Source organism: Squalius cephalus, assembly GCF_949319135.1.
Source record: "Squalius cephalus genome assembly, chromosome: 9".
Classification (NCBI taxonomy): domain Eukaryota; kingdom Metazoa; phylum Chordata; class Actinopteri; order Cypriniformes; family Leuciscidae; genus Squalius; species Squalius cephalus.
Genome location: NC_137130.1, coordinates 27,988,173 through 28,003,942, shown reverse-complemented (window position 1 = coordinate 28,003,942; position 15,770 = coordinate 27,988,173). Strand labels below are relative to the sequence as shown.

The 15,770-nt window shown below is 36.2% G+C and overlaps 2 protein-coding genes across 3 annotated transcripts; both read right to left on the bottom strand.

Moving 5' to 3' along the window:
* Positions 1-328: 328 nt before the first annotated feature.
* On the bottom strand, positions 329-4,487 carry LOC307164624 (uncharacterized protein). Its single transcript, XM_079881637.1, has 6 exons — positions 4,313-4,487; positions 3,688-3,996; positions 3,412-3,529; positions 2,642-2,682; positions 2,494-2,538; positions 329-2,254 (listed from the first exon to the last, which is right to left on the bottom strand). Exons 1-5 carry the CDS (start codon positions 4,380-4,382, stop codon positions 2,516-2,518), a joined length of 561 nt encoding a protein of 186 aa, XP_079737763.1. The 5' UTR covers positions 4,383-4,487; the 3' UTR covers positions 329-2,254; positions 2,494-2,515.
* A 4,569-nt stretch (positions 4,488-9,056) lies between these two features.
* Positions 9,057-13,803, bottom strand: LOC307164187 (uncharacterized protein). 2 transcript variants are annotated; one of them, XM_079880658.1, is made up of 7 exons: positions 13,705-13,788; positions 13,429-13,578; positions 12,755-13,063; positions 12,479-12,596; positions 11,742-11,784; positions 11,592-11,636; positions 9,057-11,352 (listed from the first exon to the last, which is right to left on the bottom strand). In XM_079880658.1, the coding sequence occupies exons 2-7, from the start codon at positions 13,496-13,498 to the stop codon at positions 11,326-11,328; spliced, it is 612 nt and encodes a 203-aa protein (XP_079736784.1). In that variant the 5' UTR covers positions 13,499-13,578; positions 13,705-13,788; the 3' UTR covers positions 9,057-11,325. The 2 variants fall into 2 exon arrangements, with proteins under 2 accessions (XP_079736784.1, XP_079736783.1); XM_079880657.1 differs by having other exon boundaries at positions 13,429-13,803.
* Positions 13,804-15,770: the final 1,967 nt, after the last annotated feature.

Sequence of the window (15,770 nt, the reverse complement as noted above, 5' to 3'; positions counted from 1 at the left end):
ATTAATTCTGTTGAAATATTGAATAAGGTTAGATAAACTCTTGCTGTTTTATAGATAAATATAAATGTCTATGTAGCCATGTAGCCCATTTTACCTTAATTTTTTTTAAAAAAAGAAGAAGAAGAAGTCTTGTGGCTAAAATATTGCAGTATGTAAGTGTATAACATTAACTTGTTTTCTAGCAGCAGTCATGTTTCTCTATAACAGTAAAGCAGGAAACGTGTTTGTGTGGTCGGAATAACTAACCACACAAAGCTGATGCTTAAAATGTTTCTCATGACCAAGAACACTTCACATCCGTAACAAATAAACAAAAACAGTTCACAGTCTGAGGCTCTTCAAACTTTAATCCAATCAATAAGATAATAAAATAATTGATACTACAATCGATGGTTCACATTGCCATATATTTCTTTAGCAAGTTGCTGTGTATGTAGCATGTTGTGCACATTAGTACAGTCCGATGGGTTTTTTAAAGCCATAATGATCAGCTGACTGTACATACTTATTTACATATTTTGACTAACACCATTTTTTGAAGGTTACACTGACTCATGAGGTGAAGAGAAATGAAATGAATAATGTCTTAATTCAGATGTTATCCACAACTATCCAACAGACCAACACAATGAAATACCAAGTATAAAGGACATTTTCATCAATTGAAAAATCAGTATGGATAACTAATTTCCTCATGAATAATGTGTAACAGATGACAACTTTACACCTGAGCTCCTGGTATTACTGAGGCGAAAAGCTAAGCAAAATTATAATGAACCACTAATAAATACCACTTCCCACATCAACCACAAAGGGGAGCTTTGATACACTGTTGCATCTTTTTTTTTTTTAAGTGTCTGCATGAAGATACGAGATAATCAAGCAAGCGTTCTGTTGTTGGTTAGTTTCAATATAAAGTCAGCAAGGAAGGACCAGTCACCTTAAAACACTGAACAACTTTTAGGCCAGGCATTTTTCTCCACTACTAACACCTTATGTTAGTTTTATATTATATATTTTTTTATTTCTTGCCACAGTCGTCTTTAACTTGCACACTGGGGGTTTACAGAAATGTCATTTTTTAGCTTTAAATGGAACTGCTAAGGACCTGTCAGGTGCTTGAATTCATGGACTCTTAGTTTGTGTTTCCTGTTTTCATGTTAGATTGCCATCTTTGTTTTTGTTAAAGTTAAACATCTGATATTAAGATCTACCTCTCCCTGCTCTATCTTCCCTTGCCCGCACAAAACAGAATACTGTACCAAGAGAAGATAAATGTATCTGCCAGCCGTTTGCTTTCTCCTCCTCACCCAGGATGATCGCACCCCTCAAGGACCACACCAGTGAGTGTGAAGCGTCTTTAGTAAGTGTGCAGAAACAGAAAAACAGCCTTCATGACATGTACTGTATAAGACTGATCAGTGTAGGACATCCGGCTTTCGCTTCTGACAGGATTCTCTTTGATGGGAGGGAAACTGTCTCACATTGAGAGACAGGAAAGTTTTCACTTGTCATTTTACAGAGACTGTGACTTAAGTCTAATTACAAAGCCTAATTTACATTTTTAAAAATTGATGCTGAATAAGACTTTCCTGGTGGGAAATAGCAGGACAGACCACGTGAAATTTACTCAAGATGGCATGACATGGATACGTATTCATTAGATATAAACAACTTTTTTTTCATTCACACACCATCTATCACTGCGTGATTCTATAAGCTTCAGTAAATCGGAGAAAAAAGAGTTTTCCCAATGCGTCTAGCGACACAGTACTCTTTCCTGTTATCTCAGGGAACCGACAGTCACATCAGCAATAAGTCAAATTTAATAGAACAAAATTATTTCTGTGTTCAAATTTGTTAAAAACTTTCTTTGCAACAAACCATCAATCAATCACCCTGTTTACCCTGTCAGATCTGTGTTCTTTTCACCTGGCAACATCCTGATTATAATGGTAAATTATAGTATAGTCAAACTAAACAGTTTAATTCATGTTCCTCTGAAAATAAAAAAGGACATTTATATGCTTAATATTTTTAAGTAAATAAGCAAATAGCATTTAAGGGACAAAAACACATGCACATACAGATCCTTTGAGACTGCACTGATTCTTGGGACAGTCCTGTCCTAACACATGAAAATGACTGACAAACATCTTCCTGTATTGAGAAGCTCATCTGATGAGTGGCAGACGCATAAACTGGTGTCTTGAAGGAAAGATCATGTTCATGAAACTGGATGAAGATTGTAGACCTGATGAAAACAAAGAGAAAAACAATCAAACACAAACAACATTTCAGCTCTGCTGTGCAATTCAGAAATGACCATTTAACTGATATTAAAAATTACACTATTAACTACATGTAAATAAGTCATTTTAAACTTGTGTTTAAAAATGTGTTATGTTTTGCAGCAGTTGGGGGGCCATAAATAGATGAACCAGTGAACAGACAGAATTGAGGTGTGTAGGAGGTCAAGTTGAACTGACTTACACAGGCTGTTATTGTGTGTCTGTCAACGTGAGAGATCATCTTCACCTGGGCAGATCATGCACAAATAGTAAGAAAACAAGAAGTTTAACTTCTTAACCTGGAAAGATATAGGAGCCTAATAATAACCTGTGATGTGGTAAATACTTACATCCTCCTCGTGATCCAGAGCTGATCTTCTGCTTCAGTTTCCTGTTACAATGAAGTAGCATTTGGAGAACAACAGAATGAATCTTAAAACAAACTTTTCCCACAAGTTTACTTCATTTGCCCATTAACAATTTAATGTGATGGAATTTACATTTTAAAAATGGATAATGTTTTGCTAAGGCTAATTTAGCTAGCATTTTATAAATACTAAATATACACAATTTATTTCACAATATAACACTTTTGAAATTAATATTTTTGTTATAAAGTTTATTATTTTAAAATTGAATGTTTGGGTCCTGGACAAGAGTTAAATAATATAATCAATTTCTAAAAGAATAGGCCCCACATCAATAAACATGTTCAGGTGGTATTTATGCATTTACAAAGGGTAAAAATGGTAGATACTATTAACATTGAGTGTTTGCACTGAGATCTTGTTAATAAGAAGTGCAAATACTGATAGATGCTATATTCGAACAAAATGTAAATACAAGTGAAAAGCTAGAAGGCTAAAGGTAAAATATGTAACTGTTGGCGGAGTTCATGAAAATAACTTTTGCCGATAAAGCTGGCTATTTCTACTCATTTTAAATAGACTCTGCCTGCAAATAAACATTTGAAAGTAGCAAATCATGTAAAAAGTCAGAAAAATTAAAGAAGGAAGCAGTTCATTATTCTATAGCATGGGTAAAGCTGTTGAGAAGCTGGAACTGCATGTCACTGTTGCTGAAAGTAAGAAATGTTGATTAAAAACTCAATGTCTCTCACCTGTGAATGCAGACGCTGATGCTGATTATCAGAAAGACTATAATAACTCCAGAACATGAGATGATGATGATGATGATGGTGTAGAGCGGCATTTGTTTGAGTGACGCTGGTCTGTTTTCTGACACACACAAGAGTCAAACACACATGATATCGGTAAAGCAGCACTTAGATAGTCACTAGCTAAACACATATACTTATATTTCTTCTATAATAAATGCCCTTTATTTGTTTTTGTTTTTTAGAAATCAAATCAAATAAATGAAAGCATGGAGTAACCTGTTATTGTTAATGTCCATCTTATTGCTGCTGGAAGACAGGTGTAGTTTCCTGCATCAGACGCTTGTATTTGATGTATTTTTAATTCTTTTGAAACGGCTGGGTTGATGTGAATCCTGTTTGAGCTGAAGTTTCTCATAGTTATGTTATTGGTCGAGTCATACATAAAAATAACAGAGCTGTTCATTTTCCATGTGAAATCTTCATCAAATGGGGTTTTGTTGCAGTAAAGTGTCACTGTTTCCCCCACAAACACTGTTTTGCTGATGTGCTGTAGAAGTCTTAGCTCTTGATTTGATTTGGAATAATCTGATGAAAAGACAGAAAATTAAACAACTACTAAGGCTTACAATGCATTTGAAAAACGTATCCCTGGATGGTAAAATTATGATTGGTATATCATATGGTGCTTAATCTTTAAAACCTGATAAAAAACACACACACACACACACACACACACACACATTAGGATACAACTTTTTACAACAAAAATGTTAAATAATAATATTATTTAGTCATCAAACTATGTTGGGCTTTATACCATCATGGAAAGGCTATACATCCTATTTGTCGGTTTTGAGACGAAAGTAAGAAGAGGAAAGACATCTTGATCTTAAATCAGTACCTGTGTAAGTCAGGAGAATAATGATAACACAGAGATCCAGATGAAGAATCCTGGTTTGAAAATTTGCCATAACAAGACACTCAGTTTAAAGGCTGTGAAGAGTATAAACTATCTCACTGTCCGCTCAGTATCTTGAAGGCTTGTAGACGTGCTGTAGAGACTGAACTAGTAAGGGAGGAAGTGAAGATAGAGGGCAATGACTAAGACATACCCTTACGAAAAAGAAGTATATTCAAGTGTTCTATTAGTATACTTCTTTTAAAATAAAAATAAGAAATACTTTCAGTCTACATTTTATATACTTCTCAGAAATATACTTAAAATTACATTTAAGTGTACTTGACTTATACTGAGAGAAAAGTCCAAGTACATTTGGCCTGTACTTGTACTCAATCTTTTGATCGAGATATAATTAAGTATTCAAACTTGGCTTGTAGTTGTGTTAACTCTTTTGATCGAGTAGCCTATACTTTTTTCTACATAGTTTTTCATATACAGTCTTATGAAACTTACAGTACATTGTTTAAAAATATTGATAATGAACGGAGAAAAGTGAAGTCAATTAGAAGCACTCACTTCCTGATGGCTGACCGTACTGCGCAGACTCAAACTGAGCTTGATGACGTAGATGTGATGTGAGCAACCCATCTGTCTTATAGTAGCTGAATCATTCCCTTCCGAAACTTGCAGAGACGGAGAGCGTGAGTAGGAGGTGTCCATGAGCTAGGAGCAGGAGAAACTTTTGCTAAGTATTCTGATTAATAATTTTGTCATTTTGCCTCCACGTCCCCCCGATTGCCGCGAGCTTCTCCTCCTGTCAATATGCTAATTTCTCTACTGTGCGACAGAAAGTCACGTGGTTAGATGTAAAGTTATTCGCTGTCAAAGTGACGCCAAAATTAATGGGAGTCAATGGAATGCTAACAGCAGGTGATGGTCTGCTAATCAATGGCAGCGTCCGGGGAAGCTTCAATTTTTTCCGAAACACTGCCCCCTGACTATTGACAGAATTTTCAAGCCATCCATGTTTTCACTGTTATATGGTAAGGGGGCGCTATATGACATCTTCTAGTACAGAATCTCTGGATCAAAACACAGGAGAAGAAGAAGCTGAACCAAGTGATAGAAGATTGCTCAATGCTCATGCAAATGTAAAATAACGTGTAAATCAAATCTGCTTAATGTTACCAAATTAAATGTCGAACCCATGAAGAGAAAATGACTGTGAAGCTTTGGGGGTGTTGGACTCGATCTACTCCATCTGTGTTTTGATCATCGTTCTGAATCTGATCAAGGCATAGTCTTTGACAAAAATGTGATTTTCTCAACTTTTTGTTTAAAGTGTTGCCTTTCTTTATGAAACTTACCGACATTCAAGTGTTGATAAAAAAGATGCATGAAGCTAAAAACATAGTAGTATACTGCAAGTGCAAAAATAATATATAAATAGTGAACTATAAGTATAATGTTATGGTCACTTAAAGAAAACTTACAAGTATACTTGCAGTATAAACTACCAAACTAGTAGTTTACTGAGAGTGCACTTCAGTGTGTACTTTCATAAACTAAAAAAAATACTACTTGTATAAAAATAGTAAACTACTAGTATACTTATAAGTTCACTTTTAGTACAGATGCATTACAAATGAGGAAAGTTTACTGTTACACTTATAGTACACTTAAATGTATACTTTTTATATACTAAAAGTGGGCCAATTTAGTCCCAAGCAGTATTGAAATAGTACACTTACAAGTTTACTACAAGTACACATTGATATTAGTATACTTACTACATAAAGTATACTTAAAAATATACTTGAACATTACTTAAGTATACTTCATAAAATCAACTTGAAGTGTAGGCCTACTTCTTTTTCATAAGGGTACTTAATTATTAAGAATAGTTTTAGAATTAGAATAATTATTAAACATGTAAATCCAAACACAGGTCACCTAAATGCAATGCTCACATATACTTATATAATGAATGGTAACAATATAATCGGATTAGTTTTGTTCTCATGTCTTCAGTGACCAGTGAAACCACAGAGCTCATTTTCCACAGCAGAACCGTCACATCCTGTCACTGTCTACCGTGTTTACTTGTCTTATTAAACAGCTCACGCTTGTTCATGTTCTTCTTTGTGTCTACTTAAACACTAAAAAAATATTCTTCTTTACTATGTTATATTTCTGCTCTGGCTCTGCTATTTATTACTCTTGAAACTGAGTATTTCTCTTCTTTTTACCGCAAAAAGCTCTGCAGATTTTATTAAAGCATAATATACATCTAACAGACATCTATGTATTTACCCTTATCAAACAAATTTACAACCTAATCAAGACTGGTCATAACTTTTTTTAAGTCAGTTACATAAAACTGTAGGTTGAATTTGAATCTGAAAAATTAGTAAAACTAGTTTATCAGACTAGATATTAAGACAGTCTTAATAGAAGTTAAAGTTGAGACTAAGTTTTTGCAATGGCCACTTGTCTGAATAATTTCCAGAGAGCCATGTGTGATAATTGTAGATGCAAATGAAAAACCTTTATTGAATTGAATATTTTATGTGACGATACACTACACACATCCTCAGATATGAAATATACATGCACAGTTCCACTAGAGAACAGATTCTTTTTGTATAATTTTTGGGGGGTTGGGGTGTTTTGCGTACTTGTTAATAATTAATAATTTATAATGTTTAGAATTGTTAATAATTTACTTAATTTCATCACGGGAAATGACGCTTGCAAAATCTAAATCTCTGTCCATCATTTTTCGCACAATATTGGAAATATTTATGTTTTAAACCATGAAGGGGAGCTAGTGGATATCACATAAGCAAGTGCAAACTTTGCTCTGGAGTTATGCCGGTGAAGAAGTCTCAAACCCCAGTCAATTATTCACATTCATATTCATATTCATATTACACATATTCATAAAATGTGAAAGTAAAAACATCTGATGCTGCATTAATGGTAGGCTACCCTGTCTCCTTCGTCGCCACTGGTCCCATCAATCCCATTTCTCCTTTGTCACTGCTGGTCCCATCCAGCACCATGTCTCCTTCGTCGCCACTGGTCCCATCCATCCCCTCTCTCCTTCATCGCCACTGGTCCCGTCCAGCTCCCTGTCTCCTTCATTGCTAGCCTCCCTCTTCTTCCAACTCCTCACCTTCATCTCTCCTGGCTCCCATCAGCTCCTCTGGTCCGCCTATGGTGGCTCCCCCAACCTCTTCAGTTCCGCCTCTTCCAGCTCCCTTCAGCTCCTCTGTCCCACGAGCTGCCAGCTCTGCCTTGGCCCTTCAGACCTGGGGTGTCACCCTGTGTTCCTGCAATTGAGTGTAAAACTGGTGTGCTGGCCTTGTGTATTGCAGTTAATTTGCACACCTTGTTGTTTGTGTGTGCTCTGGTGTCTATCAGGTAGTGATTTTTCTTTTTCTCTTTACTTCCTAACATTGTTTTCGGTATTGAAAGGTATTGCATCTTAGCCTAGAAATCTAGACGCACCCTAGCGGCAGCAAAATGTATTTTGCAGCCAGGGTAGTCTAGCAACTCTCCATTGACTTTCCAGCTGCAAAAACCTAAATTGGGTCAGGCCAATCACGTCGTGTATAGAGTAGGCGGGGCGGGCTTAACATAATGACGACAGAGTTGCGACGGTTCCCTGCTACTTGAAAACAAAGAATGGCGGAGCTGCTGGCGAACAGTCTTTCGAATCGGCTTTGGCCGCGACTCTGGAGGACTTGGAGTTAAGTTTTTCTTTGAGAAAAGAGCAAAGAACGGCACTGAAGTCATTCTTAAAAAAAGGAAGATGTGTTCGTAGTTTTGCCGGCCAGATTCAAAAGTTGAATCTATCAACTAGCGTTAGCTCTGCTGTTGGGAAAACGCTCTGGTTGGTTGAAGCGCTGTCCTATTGCTTGCAGAGGGAATTTGAAAGACAGCCGTTTATCCCGCCCCTCGGATTGAGCCGTGTCTATGGTGAGTTGCCAGACCTAACATCTTGATGTAGGTCTGGCTTGCCAGGCTAATTGCATCTATCTTATATGAACTTTTTATGTTATGAGAAGTTGAAGGGAGTGGGTGCCACTTTTTCTTTTGTAATACATTTATCCATGCTTTTGGTTAGTCAGGGAGTGGAGGGAAGCACATGGTTGTTGTTTTTCTTCTACCTGTATAGCTCATTTATCTCTCCTTCCAATAGTAAGTAACCCCTTTATTTGTTGTTTTGGCTAGACCTTCTCCTGAAGATTTATTGCTTCCATTTTCTTTGTTTAACTAAAATAAAGTGACTTTATTTTGCATCATCAAGTGGTTGGGTCACATTTTGGGGACAGAGGACTGAAGGGAATCCTCCACGTTTACGTTTTTTTTTTTTTTTTTGATCCTGTTACTCTCTCCCAAACCTAGACTGGGAGAGCTTGTAACACCTTGGTTACCAATTATGTTCAACATGCCCTTCCTCGTTATCTCCTGAGTATTTAAGGCCTCAGTTTAATTCTGTTCTGATATTTTCTTTGGTAAAGCTGTTGCGTTGGTTTGCTCCTCTGTGGACTGTTTTAAAGTTGGATTGCCTTTTTTGCTAAAGTTAAATGGATCTACCTCTCTCTGCTCCATCTTCCTTCACCTAGGACCTTATGGAATTTAAGACATTACAGTAATATTTTTCTGGAAAGCAAAAAAGTAATACAGTTTGTGAAAAACACACAAATTGTAATGATGAGGCAGTGTCGTTGAGATCCATTTGCAGTATCTTTATTGGTAATAGTAAACGTAACACAATCAGGCAGGGGTCAATCACCAGCAAAGGATATATCTGAGGCAGTCCACAATCGTAGTCCATGGGCAGGCAGATAATCAGATAACTAAAAGTGGAGCATACATCCAGTCAAACGAAGCCGGGTCACAATGGCATGAAGCAGAGGGTCAAAACAAGTAGAACAGTCCAGGATCAGTAAACGAGGAATCAGTATAAACAGGGAAACCGTTCAGATATTTCAACAAGGGTTTAAAAGAGAAAAAAAAGACTTCACACTGAAGCAGTGAAGGACTGTATAAATAGTCCGGGTGATGAGTGGCAGGTTTGCAGATAATCAGTACCAGGCATGGGTTTATGGGAAATGGAGTGAAAATGTGTAATGTTAATATTTGGGAGATGGAGCCCTCTTGTGGCGAGTGGGAGGAAACACAGAGGCTTGATTCGTGACACAAATATCCCACTACCTTTGTTGCTCTTGATCCTGATATGCTTTATTATACCTCATCAAATTGCATTTATTCATTGAAAAGTTGCCATGTCCAATATGCCACAATGATGTGGTCAAAAAGTTAATGTTGAGGAGAACAGTATTTGTAAAGGACATGTTGATTGGTTACGGTTATGTGCTTTAATTATTTTGTAAATTTGTTTCAAAATGTACGCACAGAGTAACAGATTAATGATTAAAGGTCTGAAGCATCTTTAGTAAGTGTGCAGAAACATAAAAACAGCCTTCATGACATGTACTGTATAAGACTGATCAGCTGTGTTGGACATCCGGCTTTCGCTTCTGACAGGATTCTCTTTGATGGGGGGAAACTGCCTCACATTGACAGACAGGAAAGTTTTCACTTGTCATTTTACAGAGACTGTGACTTAAGTCTAATTACAAACAAAGCCTAATTAACTTTTTTTTAAATTGATGCTGAATAAGACTTTCCCGGGAAATAGCAAGGCAGACCACGTGAAATTTCAGTGACTCAAGATGGCATGACATGGATATGTAGATGCATAGTAATCATTAGAAATAAACAACTTTTTTTTGGTTCATGCACACATCATCTATATAGGTACATCACAAAGGTTTAGGACCATAATCTTATAAGCAATTGTGACAATTAACCAATTAAGAAACCACACCTGCCAAATCTAGATGAAGAAATCAAAGAAAACTGAGATGTGAGTTTTGGTCATATTTGACCTCTACATGAACTAAAACCCTTCCTTGTGGCTCCGACATACTGTCTGAGTCTCTTAGTACCGGGCCGTTACCTCACCCTACCTAACCTTGGTGCCCTTTGGGCCCTTATGCAAGCATCCTGGGCCAAGGCCTTAGAACGATTGTTGTTCCACAGTTATAAACGACACGATTGGAAGGAGTTCCCAATGCGTCTAACAACGCAGTACGAGTGAACCATGTCGATAGGGAACGTTCTCGGTTACTTACGTGACCTCGGTTCCCTGAGATAACAGGAACGAGTACTGAGTAACTTGCTGTGCTGTCATGCTGCATTACTAGGCATTCATTGCTTCAGTCGACTTGACCTGAGTTCCTATGGCAGAATACCCACATTATCCAGAGGGGTAGCCCTGCCCATATTGGCGGGCTCTGGCGGGCTTTCACGACAAAGGTTCAGGCTGCTCAGCCATTGGCTCATGCAGCTGCGTGATTCTATAAGCTTCAGTAAATCGGAGAAAAAGGAGTTTTCCAAATGCGTCTAGCGACACAGTACTCTTTCCTGTTATCTCAGGGAACCGAGGTTACATTGGTAACTGAGTACATTCTCCTGCAGTAAGAACTCCCGAAGTCTGTATCTGCACTGTCAGTCACATCGGCAATAAGTCACATTTAATAGAACAAAATTATTTCTGTGTTCACATTTGTTAAAAAAAAAAAATCTTTGCAACAAACCATCAATCAATCACCCTGTTTACCCTGTCAGATCTGTGTTCTTTTCACCTGGCAACTGATTATAATGGTAAATTATATAGTCAAACATATCAAAGTTTAAAATTCATGTTCCTCTGAAAATGAAAAGGACATTTATATGCTTAATATTTTTAAGTAAATATGCAAATAGCATTTAAGGGACAAAAATACATGCACATACAGATCCTTTGAGACTGTATTGATTCTTGGGACAGTCCTGTCCTAACACATGAAAATGACTGAAAAACATCTTCCTGTATTGAGAAGCTCATCTGATGAGTGGCAGACGCATAAACTGGTGTCTTGAAGGAAAGATCATGTTCATGAAACTGTATGAAGATTGTAGACCTGATGAAAACAAAGAGAAAAACAATCAAACACAAACAACATTTCAGCTCTGCTGTGCAATTCAGAAATGACCATTTAACTGATATTAAAAATTACACTATTAACTACATGTAAATAAGTCATTTTAAACTTGTGTTTAAAAATGTGTTATGTTTTGCAGCAGTTGGGGAGCCATAAATAGATGAACCAGTGAACAGACAGAATTGAGGTGTGTAGGAGGTCAAGTTGAACTGACTTACACAGGCTGTTATTGTGTGTCTGTCAACGTGAGAGATCATCTTCACCTGGGCAGATCATGCACAAACAGTAAGAAAACAGAAGTTTAACTTCTTCTTAACCTGGAAAGATATAGGAGCCTAATAATAACCTGTGATGTGGTAAATACTTACATCCTCCTCATGTGATCCAGAGCTGATCTTCTGCTTCAGTTTCCTGTTACAATGAAGTAGCATTTGGAGAACAACAGAATGAATCTTAAAACAAACTTTTCCCACAAGTTTACATCATTTGCCCATTAACAATTTAATGTGATGGAATTTACATTTAAAAAATGGATAATGTTTTGCTAAGGCTAATATACCTAGCATTTTATAAATACTAAATATACACAAATTATTTCACAAAATAACTATTATTTGTTATAAATAATATTATTTTTGTTATAAAGTTTATTATTTTAAAATTGAATGTTTGGGTCCTGGACAAGAGTTAAATAATCAGTATCTAAAAGAATAGGCCCCACATCAATAAACATATATCTGGTGGTATTTATGCATTTACAAAAGGTAAAATGGTAGATACTATTAACATTGAATGTTTGCACTGAAATATTGTTAATAAGACGTGCAAATACTGATAAATTCTATATTCAAACAAAATGTAAATGCAAGTGAAGAGCTACTAAAGGTAAAGTTAATGAAAATAACTTTTGCCGATAAAGCTGGCTACTTCTACTAATTTTAAATAGACACTGCCTACAAATAAACATTTGAAAGTAGCAAATCATGTAAAAAGTCAGAAAAATTAAAGAAGGAAGCAGTTCATGGGTAAAGCTGTTGAGAAGCTGGAACTGCATGTCACTGTTGCTGAAAGTAAGAAATGTTGATTAAAACTCAATGTCTCTCACCTGTGAATGCAGACGCTGATGCTGATTATCAGAAAGACTATAATAACTCCAGAACATGAGATGATGATGATGATGATGGTGTAGAGCGGCATTTGTTTGAGTGACGCTGGTCTGTTTTCTGACACACACAAGAGTCAAACACACATGATATCGGTAAAGCAACACTTAGATAGTCACTAGCTAAACACATATACTTATATTTCTTCTATAATAAATGCCCTTTATTTGTTTTTGTTTTTTAGAAAACAAATCAAATAAATGAAATCATGGAGTAACCTGTTATTGTTAATGTCCATCTTATTGCTGCTGGAAGACAGGTGTAGTTTCCTGCATCAGACGCTTGTATTTGATGTATTTTAAGTTCTTTTGAAACGGCTGGGTTGATGTGAATCCTGTTTGAGCTGAAGTTTCTCATAGTTCTGTTATTGAACGAGTCATAACTAAAAATAACAGAGCTGTTCATTCTCCATGAGAAATCTTCATCAAATGGGGTTTTGTTGCAGTAAAGTGTCACTGTTTCCCCCACAAACACTGTTTTGTTGATGTGCTGTAGAAGACTTCGCTCTTGATTTGATTTGGAATAATCTGATGAAAAGACAATTAAAGAAAATTAAACAACTACTAAAGCTTACAATGCATTTGAAAAACGCATCCCTGGGTGGTAAAATTGTGAAAAGAATTTCACTGTCATCATGCAGTAGAAAAATTCATGAGACACACAACACTGTTAATAAGGTGCTTCATCTTAAAACCTGATTTAAAAACACACATTAGGATACAACTTTTTTCAACAACTCCACTAAATTGCAACATTTTTTAAATAATAATATTATTTAGTCATCAAAATATAGGCTTTATACCAACATGCAAAGGCTACATCCTATTTATCGGTTTTGAGACACCAGAAAACAAGTAAGAAGAGGAAAGAAATCTTGATCTTAAATCAGTACCTGTATAGGTCAGGAGAATAATGACGACACAGAGATCCAGATGAAGAATCCTGGTTTGACAATTTGCCATAATAGGACACTCAGTGGAGTAAACTGTCTTGCTGTCCGCTCAGTATCTTAAAGGCTTGTAGATGTGCTGTAGAGACTGAACTAGTAAAGGAAGAGGTGAAGACAGAGGGCAATGACTAAGACAGTCGATGAGAAAATACTTAATTATTAAGAATAGTTTTTAGAATTAGAATAATTATTAAACATGTAAATCCAAACACAGGTCACCTAAATGCAATGCTCACATATACAGTACTTATATAATGGATGGTAAGAATATAATCGGATTAGTTTTGTTCTCATGTCTTCAGTGACCAGTGAAACCACAGAGCTCATTTTCCACAGCAGAACCGTCACATCCTGTCACTGTCTACTGTGTTTACTTGTCTTATTAAACAGCTCACGCTTGTTCATGTTCTTCTTTGTGTCTACTTAAACAATATTCTTCTTTATTATGTTATATTTTTCTCTGGCTCTGCTCTATATGTTACTCTTGAAACTGAGTATACTCTGCTTTTTTTTATTAAATTTTTTATTAAATTAAATGTTGTATTTATTTTATTAAAGCTTTGCTCAATAGACATCTAACATGTCTTTACCCTTGTCAACCAAATTTACAGCCTAATCAAGACTGATCAAAACTTTTTTTAAGTCAGTTACATAAAAGCGCAGGTTGGTCTAATTTGAATCTGAAAAATGACTGATAACTCCTTGTAAACTAGTTTATCAGACTAGTTCTTAAGACACAGTCTTAACAGAAGTTAAAGTTAAGATTAAGTTTATGCAATGGCCACTTGTCTGAATAATTGCCAGAGAGCGATGTGTGATAATTGAAGCGAATGAAAAACCTTTATTATATGAATATTTTATGTGCACATACACTTCACACATTCTCAGATATGAAGTATACACAGTTAGCCTAATACACAGTTCCACTAGAGAACAACTTACATTTGTTTAAATGTAAGTAATGTTACTAAGCTTTAGTCTGTTTTATCAAAATCTTTCAACTTAATTGTGAGCATGTTACTGATGTGACACTAGTTCCATCACTACATCTTTTTTGTTTGGTTTGCTGTCAGTTTATGAAGTAACATTATTCAAAATGAACAAGCACAATTTTTTTCAACATTGGGAAATCCAAATATTTAACCAATACAAAAAATGAATTATGTGTCTATAAATACATTCTGATAATTGAATAAGGTTAGATAAACTCCTGTTGTTTTATAGATAAATATATGTAGTCTATGTAGTCATGTAGCCCATTTTGCCTTAATTTAAAAAAGAAGAAGAAGAAGTCTTGTGGCTAAAATATTGCAGTATGTAAATGTATTACATTAACTTGTTTTCTAGCAGCAGTCATGTTTCTCTATAACAGTAAAGCAGGAAGCATGTTTGTGTGGTCGGAATAACTAACCACACAAAGCTGATGCTTTTAAGCATGTTTCTCATGACCAAGAACACTTCACATTCATATCAAATAACAAAAACAGTTCACAGTCTGAGGCTCTTCAAACTTTAATCCAATCAATAAGATAATAAAATAACTGATACTACAATCGATGGTTCACATTGCCATATATTTCTTTAGCAAGTAGCTGTGTATGTAGCATGTTGTGCACATTAGTACAGTCCGATGGGTTTTTCGTTCAGCAACCAATGCAGCTGCACATGCAAATGAGCACGCTTGAAATAAAGATCCATAAATCGCCAACATTTCCTGCTTGGAAATTCCACCCTTCTAATTGGTCAAGCAAACCCGGAGAGGTGGGACTTTTCTCAGGCTTTATTAGAGACAAATTCACAGTGACCCCTCTCTTCTTCTGGCTTCTACTGCTGCTTCTTTGGGTTGATATATGTGTGGACCCCCATGGGCGTCGGCAGGCCTTGACCACCGCCTGCTATGCCTTCACTCTCCCAACAGAGTCAGACTGTAATTTCTTCATTCAAACTCAGAAGAAAACTGCAACTTTACCATCCACTCTTCCGACTTCCTCCCTTTTCCTGGTTGCTCTGCGTGGCCTCTACCGACCAGCATTCCAGCCATGTGCTCATGGAGAGAGAGAAAACCTTGAAACAGAACAGAGTCAAACAAACCATTCAAGTTCATCACCATTTCTTCCTTCAACGCAGAAGAAATCGTTTGAAACTCATGGAACCATCTAAATCCTTCAGGAACTTCACAAAATTCTTTCACTGCAAAGGCCATGCAAGTATACATTTAATGAGGTGGTCTGAAAATAATAATCTGATGGTTCTTTTCATAGTTATAGCTTCATTCCCTGTTTACG